General features: G+C 41.7%; 3 protein-coding genes across 5 annotated transcripts in view; 2 read left to right on the forward strand and 1 right to left on the reverse strand.

Moving 5' to 3' along the window:
• Positions 1-512, reverse strand: part of SLC30A7 (solute carrier family 30 member 7) — a 28,997-nt gene extending 28,485 nt beyond the window's left edge. The window contains exons 1-2 of the mRNA XM_042820171.1: positions 392-512; positions 134-235 (exon numbers count right to left, since the gene is read on the reverse strand). Coding sequence (XP_042676105.1) covers positions 134-235; positions 392-471 — 182 coding nt within the window. The 5' untranslated portion in view covers positions 472-512. The remainder of the gene's footprint in view (positions 1-133; positions 236-391) is intronic.
• Positions 513-661: 149 nt separating this feature from the next.
• EXTL2 (exostosin like glycosyltransferase 2) lies at positions 662-8,459 on the forward strand. 3 transcript variants are annotated; one of them, XM_042820102.1, is made up of 5 exons: positions 662-677; positions 2,364-2,437; positions 3,370-3,797; positions 5,258-5,328; positions 5,904-8,459. In XM_042820102.1, exons 2-5 carry the CDS (start codon positions 2,433-2,435, stop codon positions 6,393-6,395), a joined length of 996 nt encoding a protein of 331 aa, XP_042676036.1. In that variant the 5' UTR covers positions 662-677; positions 2,364-2,432; the 3' UTR covers positions 6,396-8,459. The 3 variants fall into 3 exon arrangements, with proteins under 3 accessions (XP_042676036.1, XP_042676034.1, XP_042676035.1); XM_042820100.1 differs by lacking the exon at positions 662-677 and adding an exon at positions 952-1,020; XM_042820101.1 differs by lacking the exon at positions 662-677 and adding an exon at positions 980-1,020 and having other exon boundaries at positions 2,367-2,437.
• Positions 8,460-11,644: 3,185 nt separating this feature from the next.
• The window catches only part of CDC14A (cell division cycle 14A), a 55,144-nt gene continuing 48,478 nt past the window's right edge, over positions 11,645-18,310 (forward strand). The window contains 2 exon segments of the mRNA XM_042819393.1: positions 11,645-11,755; positions 12,080-12,170. Coding sequence (XP_042675327.1) covers positions 11,650-11,755; positions 12,080-12,170 — 197 coding nt within the window. The 5' untranslated portion in view covers positions 11,645-11,649.

Genomic DNA, 18,310 nt, shown 5'->3' on the forward strand with positions numbered 1-18,310 from the left:
CCCGCCCGCGCAACCCCGAGCCCCGCGAACCTCTCCGTCCCGCCCCGGCCCCGCCGAAAGGAGACGTGGCAGCGGCCCGCCGAGAGACGCCGCTTCACGCTCGCCGCCCCGCTCCTGGCTCCGCCGCCGGTACCTGTTACTCCAGATGCCGTACAGCAGCTCCACGAAGGCGAAGGAGAGGTTGAGGCAGAGGAAGAAGAAAAGGTTGCGGGAGGTCTTGTCCGCCAGGATAGACCTAGCAGGGAGCGCACGAGGGTCACGGCCGGGTCGCCGCGAGGAGACAGCCGAAGGCGCAGCCGCTCACCCGACGGCCCCGGCATCGCCCCCTCGGCCCTCCGCGGGGGTTCGGTCGCGGGCCTGGTCCCCGCGGCGCTCCGCCCGGCGCCTTTACCTGAACCATCCCGACACCTTCCTGAGCAGGTTGAGCCGAGGCGGCTTGTACTCGTCGTCCTTAATGGAGAGGGGCAGCATGGTGCCGGGCCGCGACGAGCGGGGCCGGCGACGGGCGGGGCGGGAGGAGGCCCGCGGGCGGCCTCGGCACTCGCTTCCGGTCTGCCGCCCCGCGCCTGCGCGGCCGTGCGCCTGAGGCCGCGTCGGGGCGGGGCGCTTTTTGTCGAGGTGGCGGCGCGCTCCGGCCGCCGGGGGGCAAGGTGGCGTGGCAGCCGTTTACAAAACTCGTAAGCCGAAAGCGCCCTCTCTGCTCCCGCGCCGGCCGTCCCTCGGCGTCACGCTTACAACGCTTCCGATGCGCCGCAGTCCCGGCGCCCGCTGCTCCCGAACTGGCCGTCGCGGCGTCCCTACAGAAAGCGCCCGCCCCGCGCTGCGCCCCAGCGGGCTGCGCCCCCCGCAGGCTGCCCCACGGCCGAGTTCGCGCTGCCCGCGGCGGCCGGCAGGAAGCGCGGGCCGCCTACAGGAAGCGGGCGCGGCGGCGCTGCCGTGCTGGCGCTGCCGCCGGGCCGTCCCCGAATCGCCGGAGCGGCCGAGCTGCGGCGCCGGGCCCGGCCGTGCGGGGCTCAGCGGGTAGGCGAGGCTGCGGGGAGCTGCGGTAACGCTCTCGGAGCGAGGGTTGAGACGCTGCGCGTCGGCTTCCACATCGTGTTTGCGCCGGTTCTGGTCCGAAGGGGCGTCCCGCAGGGGCACTGTTTTGTTTTTCATTCCGCGTTACGATTTCGTAACTTAATTGTCAAAGCTGATCACGGTGCTTTCCGACTGGGAAGCACTGCAAAGCCGATTCGGCAAATTTTGTATCGACACCTAAGTAGCTACTACGAAACACAACTTCTGCTCATTATTAATATGCAATTGAGTAAGAAGATACGGAAAGCTGAAAGACTTCATTATCACAGTTAACAACGTTTAGATTTCCACGTGCTTTTACACTTGTGCTGATTGATTGTCACTGTAGTGTCATTAAGCACCGCTGGAACAGATGGAGGAAGAGAACTCAGGGCTCATCTCTGTAACTCATGTATAACAAAAGCATGCTGGGCTTGAGCAAAGTGCAGCAGCTGCTGCCAGCTGTTCCTAGGAGCACAGCACATCTGTATATACTGTAAGGCAAAGCAATCAAAACTGGGGTTAATTTCAGGAATGGTTTCAGTAACTTCTGCAGCTTCACAAATTTAAATAGTGATAGAAGTGGACCTCAGGCTCAGGAAAACATAGGAATGCTGACTGAGGGGCTGTGGGCATACATGCATTATTATGTGGGCATTCAGTCTCATCAACTACTGTGAAATCCCACATTTTAAAAACTATTAAGCAATTTCTTGCTCTCTAAATTGTCATAGTACCATTCTTAAATGAAAATACTCCCTTTCTTTGTTCAACTGGTTTTAAAAAACTAAAATTATCTCCAACGACCAAAGAAACAAATACAAGTTTATTGGGTTATTGCCCTGTATTCTTGTGTAATCCTTACTTCCTGTATTTGCACTGACTTGCTTTCCATTCTGCTACCTGGCCTACCCAGTAGGAAAAACAGGCTGTGTGCTTTAAGTCTGTAATGCACCTGGTGCATTCAGTGGGAAGAGAGCCTGAAGGGGATGGGCCAGAAACAAAGGAACCATTACTGGGACTACTTGGCTTAGTGTGGTAGCCAAATGTTTTTAATCAGTGGTTCCTGGAGAACAAAGTAATGCATTTGAGTTCTTTTCTAACCAACTGGTTTAGCAGTTTGTTTTGGGAAAGTTCGTTGACAGGCAGAGACAATTACTCATCTGAGCAATAGGAAAAGGGATTGGCTAATTGTCAAGAACATTCACTGCAATCAGTAAGCAAAAAGAATGTTAAAACAAAAAAAAATACAGAGTAGCCTGGATGTTAGCTGTTTATTGTCAATTGCAATTCCTTTTAATTTCCAGCAGATTAAAAGAACACAAACGAATGTCCTTTAAAAAACAACGGGGAGGAACCAATCCCATCTGGCAATAATGAGGTAAGTTCAGTTTTTTTAAATAATATAATTCATATCAGACACTGTCTATGCACTGTAGAAAAGAGTGATCAAAACTTGTGAAGAAACAAGAATTTTAACTGCTGAGACTGTTCTGGATCACTTCATTTAACTAGAATTCTGCAATGAAAGCCTGAAAATATAGCAGAGTAATGTGTAATGTTTACAGGTAAATAACTCCTTAGTAGTAGCTTAGAATATTTACCACATATCCAGAGCATACCAACCACACAACTAGGGGAAGAGGAACAGCTGTGAATGACACATCACTTGAGGTACTAATAGTGGGATGCAGTGACTGACAGGTCTTGCTGAGGCCTCAAGAGCTGAGACCACCTAAGAAGCCCTTAGTAGAAGAGACTACCTTTGTAGGAGCCACTTTGTAAAGTCCCCTATGTAGCTCCAGAAGCAGGGGAATCCAGAAATCCCTGCCTTCTACAACAGTGGCAAAAGGTGCCTCAGTAGGAGGCACCAGATCTCCCCTTTCCCAACTAAGGCACAGCTTGCACAGTGCTGGAATCCTGTTCAAATGTTTTCTATTTTCAGGTGGATGTGTTGGGTGAGGAGTATGAATGCTCAGTCAAATACACTACTGAAAAATTAAGAGATGGCAATCTAAAGTATTACTTTAAGTTGACTTTGTATTTTACTGTTCTGCAAAAATTAACAAAAAGTGAAAGTAAAAGGCAAGTAGACATTAGAAATTAATTACCATAAGTATCTCTCAATAGAGAAAATTGACTAAAGTCCTAAAATTCTCTTATTATATAGTTATTTGTTTACCTGAATTAGTTTTACCTAAATTACCTTAGGGTTACCTAAATTACCTTAGGGTTATGCGAACTTTGCTCAAAGAAAAAAAATATCTGTATGTGGGATTAATAAGTTTTCCTTTTCTATCACTTCTTTTAAAGGTATTTTTACCTCTGTAAGCTTCCAGGAAGAGTTATGGGAATCCACCTACTACGCTTTACTTCTGTGGTGATCATCATCTTACTTCTTGTGGCAGGAGCTTTAACAGCTTTGCTCCCCAGTATCAAAGACGACAAAATACTTAATTTTAAAAGGGAATCAAAAACCCAGAGTCAGCCTGCAGAAGACTCATTTACTCTTATCATGCAGACATATAACAGAACTGACCTACTACTAAAGCTATTAAATCATTACCAAGCCGTCCCCCATTTACATAAAGTGATTGTTGTGTGGAACAACATTGGAGAGAAGATGCCAGAAAAGATGTGGAATTCCTTAGGCCCTCATCCTGTTCCTGTTATTTTTAAAGCTCAATCTGTAAATCACATGAGGAACAGACTCCAGAACTTTCCTGAGCTGGAAACAAAAGGTAACAAGCAAGTCATCTTACTTTTAGTTGTATTTTTATACATAAAAACTATATGCTTGGTCCCACAAAGAAGCAAAATTGCTCTTTACAGGTTCTTAGCAACACCAGGTGAAGCATTTACAGATAGGCAAAAAGTAACATAAAGAAAGGGAAACTGAACTGTTAAACTCATCTAACTGCCAACAGAGCTGCTCTGACTACACAGCACACTCCAGGAAGCAGCCTAACCCTAAGAGATATTCTCTCTTTAGAGGCTGGCCCTTATATGAGCCTATGAGTTCCACCCTAGATCCACCCCTTATGGTCAGGTGAGCTGCACAGGTGCAAACAGTTTGCCTGTACTTGGGCCAGCCACACCTCTTCAGCAGGAGCCTGACCTAACAGTTCCCCTGCAGTGCTATAAAAGAGAGACAGTCTGAGTTGTGCTTTGTAGTAAACCTTGGAATTGTTGAGCTGTTTAATAGACTATAGATGATGCAAAAGTGGCTTGTGTAATAGTATTTAGGTGGTGGTTAGGATAGGATAGGATAGGATAGGATAGGATAGGATAGGATAGGATAGGATAGGATAGGATAGGATAGGATAGGATAGGATAGGATAGGATAGGATAGGATAGGAGCCTTCTAGCAAGAGTAAAAGGAGAAGATGCCTTATGCATTTTGTTGGGTTTTGCAACCATATCTGTTCTTTATTGCATTTGTTTAGTAAGGGTAAGTAGTTCAGTTTCTCTTCTTATGTTAGTGCAAACTGAAACTGATAATGTACGTGTTTTTTGAGTCTCTCAATTTAGACTGATACCATTTGTTTGATTTAATCCATTAATTTTAAGACAAGGTTCTCAATCCTGTTCTGCTATTCAGATGAACTTGTTTTCCTGCCTGTTGCATTACAGACCTAGCATTACTTGTAATTAGTAAGGGTAATTTTATTTACTGTTTTCTTCTTGACATACCTCAACCTGTGTCTGCTAGTAGGATATTAGACTTCATTTTCCCCAGTGTTGTTTTTTTTTTTTTTTTTTTTTTTTTTTGTTAATTGTCTTTTAAATGCTAATAAGATTGTGCTGACTGTAAATGTAGAGACTTTAATGTCTGTGGATTTGGGATGTAAGAATATCTTCTCTCTTCTAATAGTCTTTTATTTGTAACTTAAAGCAAAATTTTTTTTCATTTATTATTAATAGTATTAAATGTTGTTAATGCACTTTATTAAGTTTGCTTATCTAGAATTTGCAAATAGGGAGGAGGTGGGTAAAAAATTTTGTACTTAAAATTCCTTATAAACTTCATTCACTAAAGAATGGTATTTAACTTTTTAGCTGTATATTGCACAAGACTAATGAAATATTCAGATCATCAGTATAGCTTACTTGTTATAGGAACTTCATAGTTTGTCAAGTACTGCATTGCATGCTGTGCCCATGTATTTCAATCCTTTAATTAAACTTTCTTTTTCTTTAGCTGTTTTAATGATGGATGATGATACACTCGTCAGTGCTCATGACCTTACTTTTGCCTTTTCTGTTTGGCAGGTAATGTTTTCTACCTTAGCAGGCAGCATTTGTGAGTTACAATTGAGATTAATGGCTTTAATTAGAAAGAGTGGTACTATATTATAGTGTTCTACCATTGCTTTTCTTTAATTAGATTTTAAAATGCACAAAGGTTAGATAGTAGAACTTGAGGAAATATTGTTCTACATTCCTTATATTTGTAATCTGTAGTTTTCAAACTTGCAATTCTTCTTATATATGCACGCATTAGCTGCTGATTGCTGAACTTAAGTTACGAGTATGCTTCAAAACACAACCAAAAGTGTTTTCTCTAAGAGTTGATTGCCAAGTATGCAGCTGCAAATTGAAGATAGGTGTGGAATGAGGTAAATTACATCAATTTTGTAAAACTGTACTTAAATGCAATGCTCCTGTAGGTTGAAGGAGTGCATGCCAACAGTTTTGTTCTCTCTTTTCTGACTGTAAGCTTATGCTCCTCTCATTTAAAAAAAGAAAAAAAAGAAAAAGATCAAGTCCTTCATGAAAATATGTAATGTCTTTTGACTTCACAGAGTGCTCTTCATTTGTGTATTTTCAATTTCTTTTTCTTTCAGCAATTTCCAGAACGTATAGTGGGATTCATTCCTAGAAAGCACATTTCTACTCCTTCAGGTGTATACAGTTATGGCAGCTTTGAACTGCAGAACCCAGGACTTGGAAATGGAGATCAATATTCTATGGTTCTTATTGGTGCAGCGTTTTTTCACTGTAAGTATTTAGAAGACTTTCAAAGACAACCAGAAGCTGTTTACACTTTAATAGATGAAACTCAAAATTGTGATGATATTGCCATGAATTTTCTGGTAGCAAAGAATACTGGAAAGCCTTCAGGAGTGTTTGTGAAGCCCGTTGATATAAGAAATTTAGAAAAAGACACTAACAGTGGCTATTCTGGGATGTGGCACCGAGCAGAGCATTTGTTACAGAGATCTTACTGTGTAAATAAATTGGTTAATATTTATGATGGCATGCCTTTAAAATATTCTAATATAATGATTTCCCAGTTTGGGTTTCCTAATTATGCCAATCACAAAAGTAAATTATAAACCAATGATTTAAGGGGTTAGATGATGATACTCAGTGAGTTGTACCAAGTACAAGGAAAGAAAGTGTGATTACTGCATCTTGGCTCTCCTTACTTGCAGCCTCTGAGTTTCTTTCATGTGGCATTTTATGTTGTTCCCCCCTCCCACTCTTTCTTACCAATCACCAAGGGAAATTTTCAGAATTTTAAATATATATATATATCTTAATGGTTAGTCGTAATAAAATCATCTTCTTCCCACAACCTGAGAAGTGTTTACAACTAGGCCACTTCTTCGGAAACATGCAGCCAAAAATGTACCCCTATACTTCAGTGATCATAATCTGACTTTTTTATTTTTACTGTGTACCTAGCTAAGTAAACTTAGTTTTGTTTTATGTGGAGATGCTTCCCTCCCCTGCTTCCCTTCTCCTTCTCCACACATTTCCTACTGAAACTGTAAAAGGGCTACAACAAACAGACTAGGCTCCTAGATTGCTGTACAAAATTCCTTTACATCTGTATGTTCCTGAAGCTGCTGTGAAGGCAAACCAGAAGAATACCCAGTCAAAGCAGATCTCAGTCCTAAAACCATCGCATACAATATCCACTACTGCTGAGGCAGTGAAGAAGGATCTCTTTGCTACAGCTTTATTCTTATTAATAATTCTCCTAGAGTTGCTGAAACATTGTAAACAGTTGAAAGGTAAAACTTAGCAATTGGAAATGAAAGAAACACTTGAATACATAAAATATGAAAATTACATATGCAGTCAAATCCATGAGATTGTTTATCAATACTATCTTTAGTATTTAGTTTGCTTTTGGTATATTGTGTGTATCTTGTTTAAAAAAAAAAAAAAAAAAAATGCCCAAGTAAATCTTCTAAAATGTTTTCTGTACAATTGCTAATGAGAGCATGCTGCTCTACATTTCTTCTAGTTTGTACATCTTGTAATATTACAGGTCTACTTTTTTTAAAACCAGTCTTTCACATGAGCGATTACTTCTTGCTTTCTTTTATCTCTGTTTTTGGCAGCTACGACAACAGAATCAAAATGTGCAATGAATGTGTAAAACAAAGTGTTTTAAGGTACAGTGCTATGTGACAGGGCTGGACTATTATCTTTGAATTATGTGGCTCGATCAGTGGCAAGAAAGAGCTATTTTTTAATAACTTCTGTTTTATTAGAAACAATGGTAACATAGGAAAAACTTTTTTGCTGTAGCTATTTTGTGGTATCGATGAAAAACAAAAAAGCAACGTATTTTTTTTTTTTGTATCAGAAGAATAGAATCTGCCATCAAATTTGGGCTTAATCCCACCTACATCAGTTTTAATTTATTTTCAGTACCAGTTCAGAAATTGGCAATCAATAACAACTCATGTCTACAATACACCATCTACACAATTGATGTATGATTATTTTTTTAATAAGTTACCTGGACAAAAACAGTCTTTGAAAAATGTGACATTCTTACAGCTGTTTCTGGATATGGACTCTCTGAATTCCTTTCTGGAGAACAGAGGATTCTTTTGTTTTGTTATATCAGTGTCAAAGAACTTATGTTCAGTAAAGACTTCCTAATATTTCTATAAGACTTAAGGAAAAAAAGCAAGCTTCATATATCAGCTTGAAGTCTGTTCGCTTTTGTTATAAATTGTATTTACTGGGCTGTAGTGATAAGTAAAATCCGAACAGAACTATGTGAGATTTCTAGAAGTGCAACTTGACTAGCAGTAGCTTCCTGCATTTCATTCATTTATTGGTCATCTTTAATTTCTGTTCTGTGCAGTATTATCTGCTACATTTTCACTATTTTAGTTGTATTTTACCTTTTAAATTGTGAAGTGAACTGTCAACTCAGCCAAATCTTAATCTTGGGCTTTTTTTTTTTTTTTTTTTTTTTTTTTTTTTTTTTGAGGAAAAAGGGATTGTTTGGGGTTTTTTGTTTTGTCTTTTGTTGTTTTCTTTTTTAGCAGGGAGCTCTTCTGTATCAGTGAAGGAATGAATAGAAATAGAAAATCTTATATTATTCTGTAAATTTAATTTGTACCTTTGTCAAATAAAATATATTAATAGAATTCTTCTGTATTTATTTCACATAAAGTTTTGACCAAGTTTTCAGTGTTAGATGTCTGAAATAAGCTCATAAGCTCAACACATGAGCAGTACCAAGAGCTCATTTAAAAATAAAAAATATTACAGGTATTTGTTGGCATATGGTTATTTAATTTAGGTAAGGTTTATGTGTGACAACTAATAGTACAAATATATTAAAAAAAAAAAAAAACCACCACCTGAAACAAGTGAACCAAAAAGTTCAAAGATCAGGCTTCAGGTCTAGCCATTATTCATTTTGCTTAGGAACAAAAGAGATTTCTTCGTTTTAAAAACTAATGTTTTTTTTATAAGTAATGAATTTGTCCCTTGATGGTTATAGAAGTACCTTGATATTCTTTGAGATATTTTACTAGCAACTTAAATATTAACAATTTTTTTTATTGTGTTAAGAGCTTGTGTAGATGTCATTTGGAAGTATTTGGAATCTAAACATTTATCACTGCCTCTGAGTTTTCTGTAGAAATCAGTGTTTGTGTGACATGGGTTTTATAAATGGAATCTGAAATACATACTTAAGGAATCTTTTACTGAAAAAAAAAAGTCAAACTACTTTCAAATTATTGATAAGTACAATTCTGTAATTTTTAAAGAGGATTCAGTCCTGAAATTGCGATAAGGCTACAAGATTGCTTCTATAGTTTTAAAAAAAAAAAAAAAAAAAAGCCACAAGATGTCACTGTAGGCTTGATCAAATGTTAGAAATAGCATTTGGAAGTGATTATAATGAAAAGTATGAGGTGAAAACATTCTGAAAGCATTTTAAAAGGCTTAGTCATACTATAAAAGCTAAGAGGAAATGCTACAACTAAAAATCCATTACTATTTAGTACATATTCACAGGGGAGAAGAGAGACTAAGTACTTATGTGCTTAAAATGTATCTAATTGCCACTAACTGTATCTGCATGCAACCAAAGGAATGTTCGTGATCTTGCTGAAGACATGCAAGCCATCTGTGAGAACAGTTTTTGATAGTGGGACTTCAGTTGCTAGCTGTGTACAAACATATATGTAATCCAGATATACCAACCTAGCTAAGATGCATTTGCAAAGAATAGCACTAAACTAGCTTCAGATTCTAGATACTGGGTATGAACCTTGTTACATTGTTCCATCTTTCCTTCTATTGGCAAAGGTACCTCAATTGAAGTTCCTCTGAGTGTGATCATATGTACTCTCAACACATAGTGTGGCATGTGCTTAGAAATGTATGTTGCACTGACTTGTAGAGTAAGGGGGATGCTAGGGAGGTATGGTTATGAATCTGCTCCTTAGAGAATTTCTACCCCAAGACCTTGATTGTGAATGAAGTATGGAGTATGTGATTTATTTAAGGATAAAAGTGGAAGAGAGACGCATATTAAAGGATGAGCACGTTGATTTACATGACAAGCAAACAATACCCCACAACAACCTTTTTCAACTTACTTCTAACACATGACTATGGCCTTGCAAGCATCTTCCACAAAAGAGTACTTAGAGTGATGTTCCTTACCTAAGTTCATGGAGGTTCAAAGAGAATCATATTTGTGTTCTGGAGCTATGAAGAAAAAAAAAAAAAAAAAAGTGTAGGAATGAAGATATGAATTATTAGAGTAGTGCCAAAAATAAGTAAGCAATTGTGAAACTAATAAATGCATGAGAAGTGCTTCCTGTAGTATTTAAGAACAGATTAAAAACGGAAGAGGGGAGTGCTTTGCAGTGCTGTTTGGCCTCACCTGCAGCACATAGAAGGGTATGAAATGGCAGTAACAATTGTTTTTGTTACAAAAAGTGGTGGCAACAACACAGAGCTCAGTAGGACTTTATGTTGTAATGTCTTTTTAAGGTATTTCTTTTATTTGGGGAAGAGCAGCATCCTTTTTTCTTATGAGAGCAGGTCTCCTGTGCCGCTCTCTGGTGTTTGGGTGTGGGGATGAGCTGTCTGTGGCACTCACAGGCTCCTTCTGAAGAGGTGGGTGGAGGAAAGGCTCTTCTAACGGAATGCTTTTAAAAGGCGGTTATTCAGCAGTTGGTTAATTAAATTATAGGCTTGTTCAGCTATTGAGATTCAACCCCCAGAAGTCAATCTTTCACTTAAAAAAAAAAAACCTAGCGTAGTGTTACCACAGACTTAGCAGCGTGTGCAAAATGTCTTGCCGCTGCGTAGCTTCTCAGTGAAAGGGAATCCCGCCCCAACGTGTTAGGAGTTCTACACGCTAAGGCTGCGGTGCCCTCAGGGCCCCGTTCCCGCCTCGGAGCTCCTCACACACTGCGCGGACCGCGGCGATCCCCGGAGGCGGGAAGGGGCGCTGTCGAGGTGATACGCGCCCGAGGGGCGCGGCCGGGAGCAGCCCTTTCTTCAGTGTGCGCCGCTCATAGGCAGGAGAGTTGGGAAGGCAGCGTGTGATTGGTGGGTCTGCCTGTCCATCAGACGAGAAGGTAGCGCCTGCCGGGCCCGGGCTTCGCAAACATGGGTCCCAGCTCGGGGTGTGAGGAAAGGGCTCTCCTGGCCCCGCGCGGTACTTCCCTATGCCCCTTCCTGCACCGAGGCGGCTTTTGCCCGGCCCTTCGGCTCGCTCACGTCCACTCCTCGCCGGGGAGATACTAGCTCGGCTCGCCCCCCGCCGTCTCAGATCTCTCGAGCCGCGTACCGGAGCACTGTGTTTCTTCGGGCCGCTCCGCAGAGCGCAGCCCCGGGGCAAGGAAGGAGCAGAAAGGAGCGCCGCGGGGCGCGGGGGCGCCGTCCGGGGTCGAGGCTGGCCGCACTCCAGCGGGACGCGGGCGGAGGGCGGGGCCGTGCCTGGCGAACCCGGGGAGCTGAGAGGCGGAGGGCGGGGCCGGGGGGGCCGAGGGGGATGCCCGCCCACCTCGGTCCCGGCCGGCGGAGACAAAGGCTCGGGATCGCCGTCGCCACAGCGCCGCCGGTCGCCTGGTAACCGCCTGCGGCCGCTTTGTCCGGGGGGCGGCTCCCAGCTGGCCGGGGTGGAGCTGAGGTCCCTGCGGGCTATCGCCCGCCCGGCGGCTCGCCGCGTCCCGGAGCCGGCTCTCGCCCCCGCTCCAGTTCCTATGCGGGTGGCGGCGCTCCCGGCAGCGTGGCCCGTGGCGGGCGGTTCCTCTGGGCGGCGGGTCGCGTCCCTGCGAGCGCGCCTCGGCGCTGCCCCGGAGCGCCATGAGCTCGGAGCCGCCCCGCGCCTCGCTGCTCCGCGCCCTGTTTAAGATGGAGCCGGCGGCGGCCGCCTCCGAAGTGCTGGGGGGAGCCTCCGAGTTCGTGAAAGGTGAGAGCGGGGGCTGTGCTGTGCTGCGTTGTGCTGCGCTGCCTCCGCTGCCTCCCTCGGGCCCCCTCCCCTTCCTCCCGCCGCTCTGCGCACTTGGCCGTCTCCGTCGGTCCCTTGTGCCTCGCGGTTCTCCTGAGCCGCCCGCCCCGCTGCCGCTGTGTGGAACGCCTCAGTAGTTTTTCCTCCGCTGCTTTCGGCGGGTTGCGGGTCGGCACCTGTTGCTCAGCGGCGCCTTGAGCGGGGCCCGAGGCGGCTCCCGAAGAGGCCCGACGCAGCGGGAGCCCCGGGCCGCTCTGCGCAACGCGGCCGTCCGCTGTTTTTCAGATCGCCTCTACTTCGCTACTTTGCGGAATAAGCCCAAAAGTACGGCGAACACCCACTACTTCTGTACTGACGACGAACTGGTCTATGAGAAGTAAGTGTTAAACGGCTTTTTTGGTTTAAATAATAATAATAAAAAAATCTAAAAATCCTCCGGAGCTACTAAAATAAGTCCAAGCGGTGGCTGAGCAGTTGCGTCGTAGCCGATCTAGGGCAGAGGGTATCTGCGCTGTCAAGCTCTATTATAAGTTGGAGAAGACCTCTTAGGACTAATTACATCTTATTAAATGGTGTCTTAAATAGAAGGTTGCTTGGTGTGACTGCGTGTGAAAAGACAGATCGTTCTTGTGTTCTCCTGTAGCCAGAGTATGAAGTGATCACCTTTCCTGCAAAATCATCCAAATGCAAAACTTTGATTTGTGTTTGAATCACATCTGCAACTTATTTCAAAGTTTTTAGATAGCGCTTCCTGTTGGCTCTTGTAGCTTTTTAAAACAGAAGAGAAAGCATTATGTGAAGTAACAGCTTCTACTGCCTGGAAGACACTGAAAGAGCAGGAAATCAACAGTTAATTTGATTGTGGGTGGAGTTCTACAAAGAAACATGAAATATACACAAAACAAAGTAATAGCTCTGTGCTGTAGTTACAAAGTCATTGCTCTAGATTATCTTCTCAGATAGCTATTCTGCGCAGTCTACCACCTGACAGAGGGTTTACACTATATAGTATTTCTAGAGGGACAAAAAGAAATCCTTTCATGAAAAATGCAACTTTTTTTTCCCCGTGGGTTTAAGAGTATCAACCACATCCTATCCCTGTGACTTCAGTGCTGCTTTTGTGAAGGTGCATAGTAGTTTTCCTCAATTTGTGGCTTATCTTCTATGCAAAGATTACAGTTCTAGGTTGTGGTTTGCTTTTTTTTTTTTTAAACATGCAATTTGAATCTTCATTGTCTTCAGCTGTCTATTTTGTAGTGGAGCTCCTGATGATCCTTTCTCAAAGTTAACATTTGTAGCTTCCTGTTTGGGTTGGAGATGTTTTATGTAACAGTCATTGAAGCAAATTCAATAAATGTACCCCTTAATCCACGTATCAGCTAACCGTGCAGCAGAATAAACAAGATAAAGAAGTCTTTGCTTTCTTCTATTATCTTCTAGGGTGTATTTAAGACTTTAAGCATGTAACTTGTGGTATGCTTTCTGAGTGGACACTTTGTAGTCTATTGGGACGCTTTCTAAAGGTATCCTATTTTTTATATAGTAACAGCACTCATCCTGTTGTATTCTCAAAATAGTAAAATGTAATATGAAGTAGAAACTAAGTGACAGTTGTCAGGTGGCATGAATGCATCTGTATAATAACCTAGCTCTTCTAGATAAGCAGTGCTAAATTTTCCATTGATATTTGCAATGTGGTGTACATCTCTATTAGTGTATGTGATATTTGATAGTAAAACCATGTCAAAAACTCTACTTATTTTTCCTTTCACTCCCATCTCTAAGCGGCTTGTAGTCTCAGGGAAGTAAAAGCAGATGCTGACAGGGTTACCATGTTATGTTTTCTACCAGCACCTTTCTGAAATGGGGAAGCTAGTAGTGAAAAGAGAAACAAAATACAAATCAGGTAGCTTAGGAAAATGCTGGTTCTACCTACTATGGGTTCCCTTTGTGCTTTTCAGTGAGCCAAATGTTTGTCTGCTGTACTTCACAGGCTGCGCAGCAAAAATAGGCCTTGACACCTAAGTTTGTTTCTAAGTGATAGATAGAACCTAACTTCCAACACCAAGTTGGGACTCCTGATAGCTCTCTCAAAAATGCAGCCTTTCTGAGGAAGTAATTGGAAATATTTATGTGATAGTGAATTGGAATTTGAAAGTTAACTTAGGGGTGTTGTACCTCAGGATGGTATTTTCTAGTCTTCATTCAAAATGGCCTACCCATGCTGCTCTTCCTCATCAAAATTTCTTGGCTGCTTCTGCTTTGTGATTGAACTAGTTCAGTCAGTTGAGAGGAGAAGAATAGATGTCTGTTCAGACACAAAATCCTCAGCACCTATGAGGTATGTAAATAACTGTTAACACGGCTATTTGCTGATTTGGTTTTGTTAAGATGTATCATACTAGTGACTAGACAGAGGTACTTCATTGTGTATGGAACTAAGCTGCTTTTCTTTGGGCTGGTCTATCTTTAGTGATTCTTCAAACGGTGAAGTGATGCAGAAATTAATTTAGCTGACTATAGTAGGGTCAGTTTGCTTTCTTTGAGGCAGTACATGGTCTAAAAACCTCATGAGTATGTGAGTGTGGGGTTGTTAGTCTGATTATAAAGAGCGTATCAGTGGATCACGTGGTGCTTGATCTCCTTCCTGCCTCACTTCGTTCTTTTTTTTCTCCTTACTCCTGATGAGACATAAGGAAGTAATAGTGTAAATTAACAGTGTACTCTATTAAAGAAAAGTACTCTAACACTAAATTTGATGGGTCTGGAAGTTTTTGTCTGACCACTTCCTCTTGCATGATTTATCACCAGATTATACCCAAAATGTGATTAGTAGTTCAGCCTTCGGTTTTAACTCCAGTGAATTTGTTTTAACAAACTTGTTTTAACAAATTCATAAAATTATCTTATTTAAATGCTGCTACTTTGAAAAATGAAATGACTTCAGTGTGCTTTGGAACATATCAAATGTGATCTGATTGGGAGCTCACTAGTAGAACTGTCACAGTTTCAGTTGCATATGCTGCAATTTAAACTGGAACCTGTTGCCGTAGAGAAGTGATGGCATGCAAATTTCCTGTTTGAATTTAGAATGAGTTTTTGCAACTCTGACTTCTTACAGCTTCCCCTCCCCACCCAGTTGTTTTGTTTCTGTAAGATGTTGTCAGTCTTTCTCTGAAAGTCTTTGAGGTACCTCCTGAGTAAGTCTGCAGTACTACATGCAAGAGAATAGTCTTGCAGAATAATGTATTGAAGGTAATGATTGCTTCAGGAAAACTGAGTTAATGAGAAATAATCCAGCTTGATGAGGACTGTCATTTGGCAAATGGACAAGCCTTGCCTTGGCAAGATCTCAATTAGTGAGTTAGGCAAGAATAAGAAGCTTTTTCTTCTCTAAGAATAGTGTCTTTCATGCTTTACCTTTCAGTAAACGGATCTGGGTTGGGAATATTACACTTGACTGGTTAACTTCACTGTCACATCTTTTCATCAAAACAGTTTGTAACATCCTTTCTATTGTTGTGTAAATTTTTCAAGCAAAATTGAAAGTTAGTTAAAACTGGGAGTATCACTTTTCTGTAAATAATAATGACAATTCTCATAAACTGTGTTTTTCCTCAGTCACTTGTAGCTTCACATCTTTTTTTTTTTATAAACAGCTTTTGCAGATCTTATCTGAAACTTGGTGAGCAGCAGCAGAAGTAAATAGTATGATATTCCCTGTGCATCCTATGTTTTACAATGCAGCCTTCAAGCCACAGTATGTTATTTGCTCATTCCACAGCAGTTTTAGTGTTAGCAATATTTTTGAGTTCAAGCAGAAATACAATAGCATTCAGAACTGTGTCTTCATTTAATGAGCATTCTTTGGACTTTAACTTGTAGGACATGTTTTCTTCTTTGCATACACATATGCAATGCAGTTTCTCTTTCTGATTATTTGAGTAAGGGTTAGTTTGTTTATTTGATCAGTGTAAAATGCTGCTTTTCTATGGTTATCCGATAAAATGGTACTTGCATAGGAAACCTGAACTCACCATCCTTTTGTGGCTTATATCAGTTGAAAGGAAAAGAAAACCTTAGCCATGTTAGAACAAACAGAGAACAGAGAGTTCCTTGTTCACTTCCAGTTTTTGGAGAGTTGAACTTCACTATCAAATGACCAAGATTACTTAGCGAGTTCAAGTCCACAAAAACAGTGACAAAACCACATCATGTCTAAGAAACTTCCTACCTTCCAGCTTTTATCAGTACAAATGTAAATATATAGAGAAATGAAGCTTCATAAATATAAGTTTTATTAACGGCCTCTGTAAAAATTGGCCATAACAATACTGTAGCTTTTTCCTTTATCATCTTAAAATAATTGTTTTTAAATTCACTGCAAGTGAAGTCAGGAGATCTGAAAACTGAGAGTATCATCTTCTCCTTAGAATATGAGCTACTGGTATAATTTTATTTGAAACTCCTGAAGCTCTGCGCCTTAGCATTTGAGATGTACTCTCCAGTATTGATTTAATAAATTTTATGTGCACTTTTGTGCTGCCTTCACCAAGTTGATGGAGGGACTTGAGCATCTTTGCTATGAATAGAGACTGAGAGACCTAGGATTGTTTAGCCCAAAGAAGTCTCAAGTAAGTAAACTTTACCAGAGGGTGCAAACAGGACAGAGCCAGACTTCTTGGTTGTCCCCAGCGCCAACAGGAGACAGTGTGTACAAACTGGAATAGGAGATTCTGCATGAACATCAGGAAGCACTTTTACTGTGTAGGCAATGAGGCACAGGTTGTCCAGATGGAGCTTCCCTGAGTGGAGATGTTCCAAGAGTTGTCTGGATGTGATCCTCAGTATCCATGCTTGAGCAGGGGGGTGCACTGGGTGTCCACTAGGCATGCCTTCCAACATTAACTGTGCTGTGATTCATATGGAAAAGATGAAAGCAAATTACAAAGGCATTGAGGATTTCTTGTAAATGTGTACTGGAATAATCTGTTTTCTAGGCTCCAGTTTCCTACTGGACAGACATCTAGCTTGAAATAGAAAGCCTTTTACAAGAAAGTTGGGCACTGTTAAGATGATTTATTTTCCATAGAAAGTATGTTTCTAACCATCTTAAGACTTGTACAGGCAAACACTATGGAAGAATATCTTTGGTGGTACTTTGCTCTTGATGTCTAGAAGTATTGTTTGAAAAATGCTTGCATCTGGAGTAGCTATTTAAGTGTAGATAACTTGGAGCTGCAACTTGTTCTTGGATTTTGAATAAATGGGATCTTGGAGATTTGGAACATTCGAGGGGAAATGGAATGAGTACCTGATGTTTTGTGTAATCTGTAACTTCTGTGTTGTTTCTGTCTCCAGATGTAAGCAGTGGAGCGATATTGCTTCTAGAGTTCTGTTTGCTCTATCTTTGACACTCAGAATTGTGCAATCTCTGAGTAGTGAAAAGTGTTGGGGATTGTGTGTTGGCCCAGATAAGAAAGCTCTCAGCAGTTTGTATGTGGCAGGAATTGGTGGGACTAGGGCAGCAGTTAATGCTGTTGGGCATCCTGTTTGCACTCATAGGAAGTGGGAACGTGGGACATGCTTTGGGATGCAAGGGTGGGAGAAGGAAAACCAAATATGTAAGATTTCAGGACCTCCAGAGTTATGTTGTAGTGAATATGTGGATTGATACTTCTGCCTTTCATCTGGAAAATTTGTGACAATTCAGCTTATGGTTTGTTTGCCTGTAGCAGCCATTTGTTTGCCTGTAGCAGCTTCTGCAGTGGCTGGTTCTTGTATTGCCTAATACCTGGACTGAGAGCCTGTGGGGCAGACATCTGAGTGTTCTAATGATGCAGCCTAGGAAGTGGGGAGAGAAAAGCAAGTGGAGAATATTTTTTTTTTTCTCATTCTAATTTAGTCTTACTGCTAATTTTTAATAGTAACCCAAGCAGGAAACTGGATCTCTATAACATGTTTATAAATTAGTTTAGTCTTGTATTTAGGAAAATGCATTTCAACTGCTTTCTACAGTTGTTATGGTTAAACTCTTGGCCCAAATAACAGCCAACTTGAGATACTCCTGTTTGGTGGAAAAGAGGCTTTTATACAGTTGTTAGTCTCCAACAAAGCAAGCTTCTTGCAGAGAAGAGTAGTTGCATTCCCATTCTTGTATATGTGCTCCAGGAAGAGACTGCAATAGCTATACTGTGCTCTTGTTTTAAAGTTATTAACTGAAACACCAAAAAAGCTGCCATGCAAGTAACATCATCTCCTCTGACCATTTGTGCATGGTTAGAACTGACTGCGTATGTTCTATCTTGTTTTCCAGTACGAGAATTAGGGTTTGTACCATATTCAAGCTGCTGTAAATACCTATTACTGAATGCAGAATATGTACATACCCTCATATTCAGTATAGCAGCAGTTCCAAACTTACACTGATCTGCCCTGAAGAAAAGAATCCTGAAATAAATCTTCAAATATCTTCTCATCTGTATTTCTGTTGCTGTATCACAAAATTCATAAGGG

Source organism: Centrocercus urophasianus, unplaced genomic scaffold, assembly GCF_019232065.1.
Source record: "Centrocercus urophasianus isolate 14NV4802_14NV808 unplaced genomic scaffold, USGS_Curo_1.0 seq_18, whole genome shotgun sequence".
Taxonomy (NCBI): domain Eukaryota; kingdom Metazoa; phylum Chordata; class Aves; order Galliformes; family Phasianidae; genus Centrocercus; species Centrocercus urophasianus.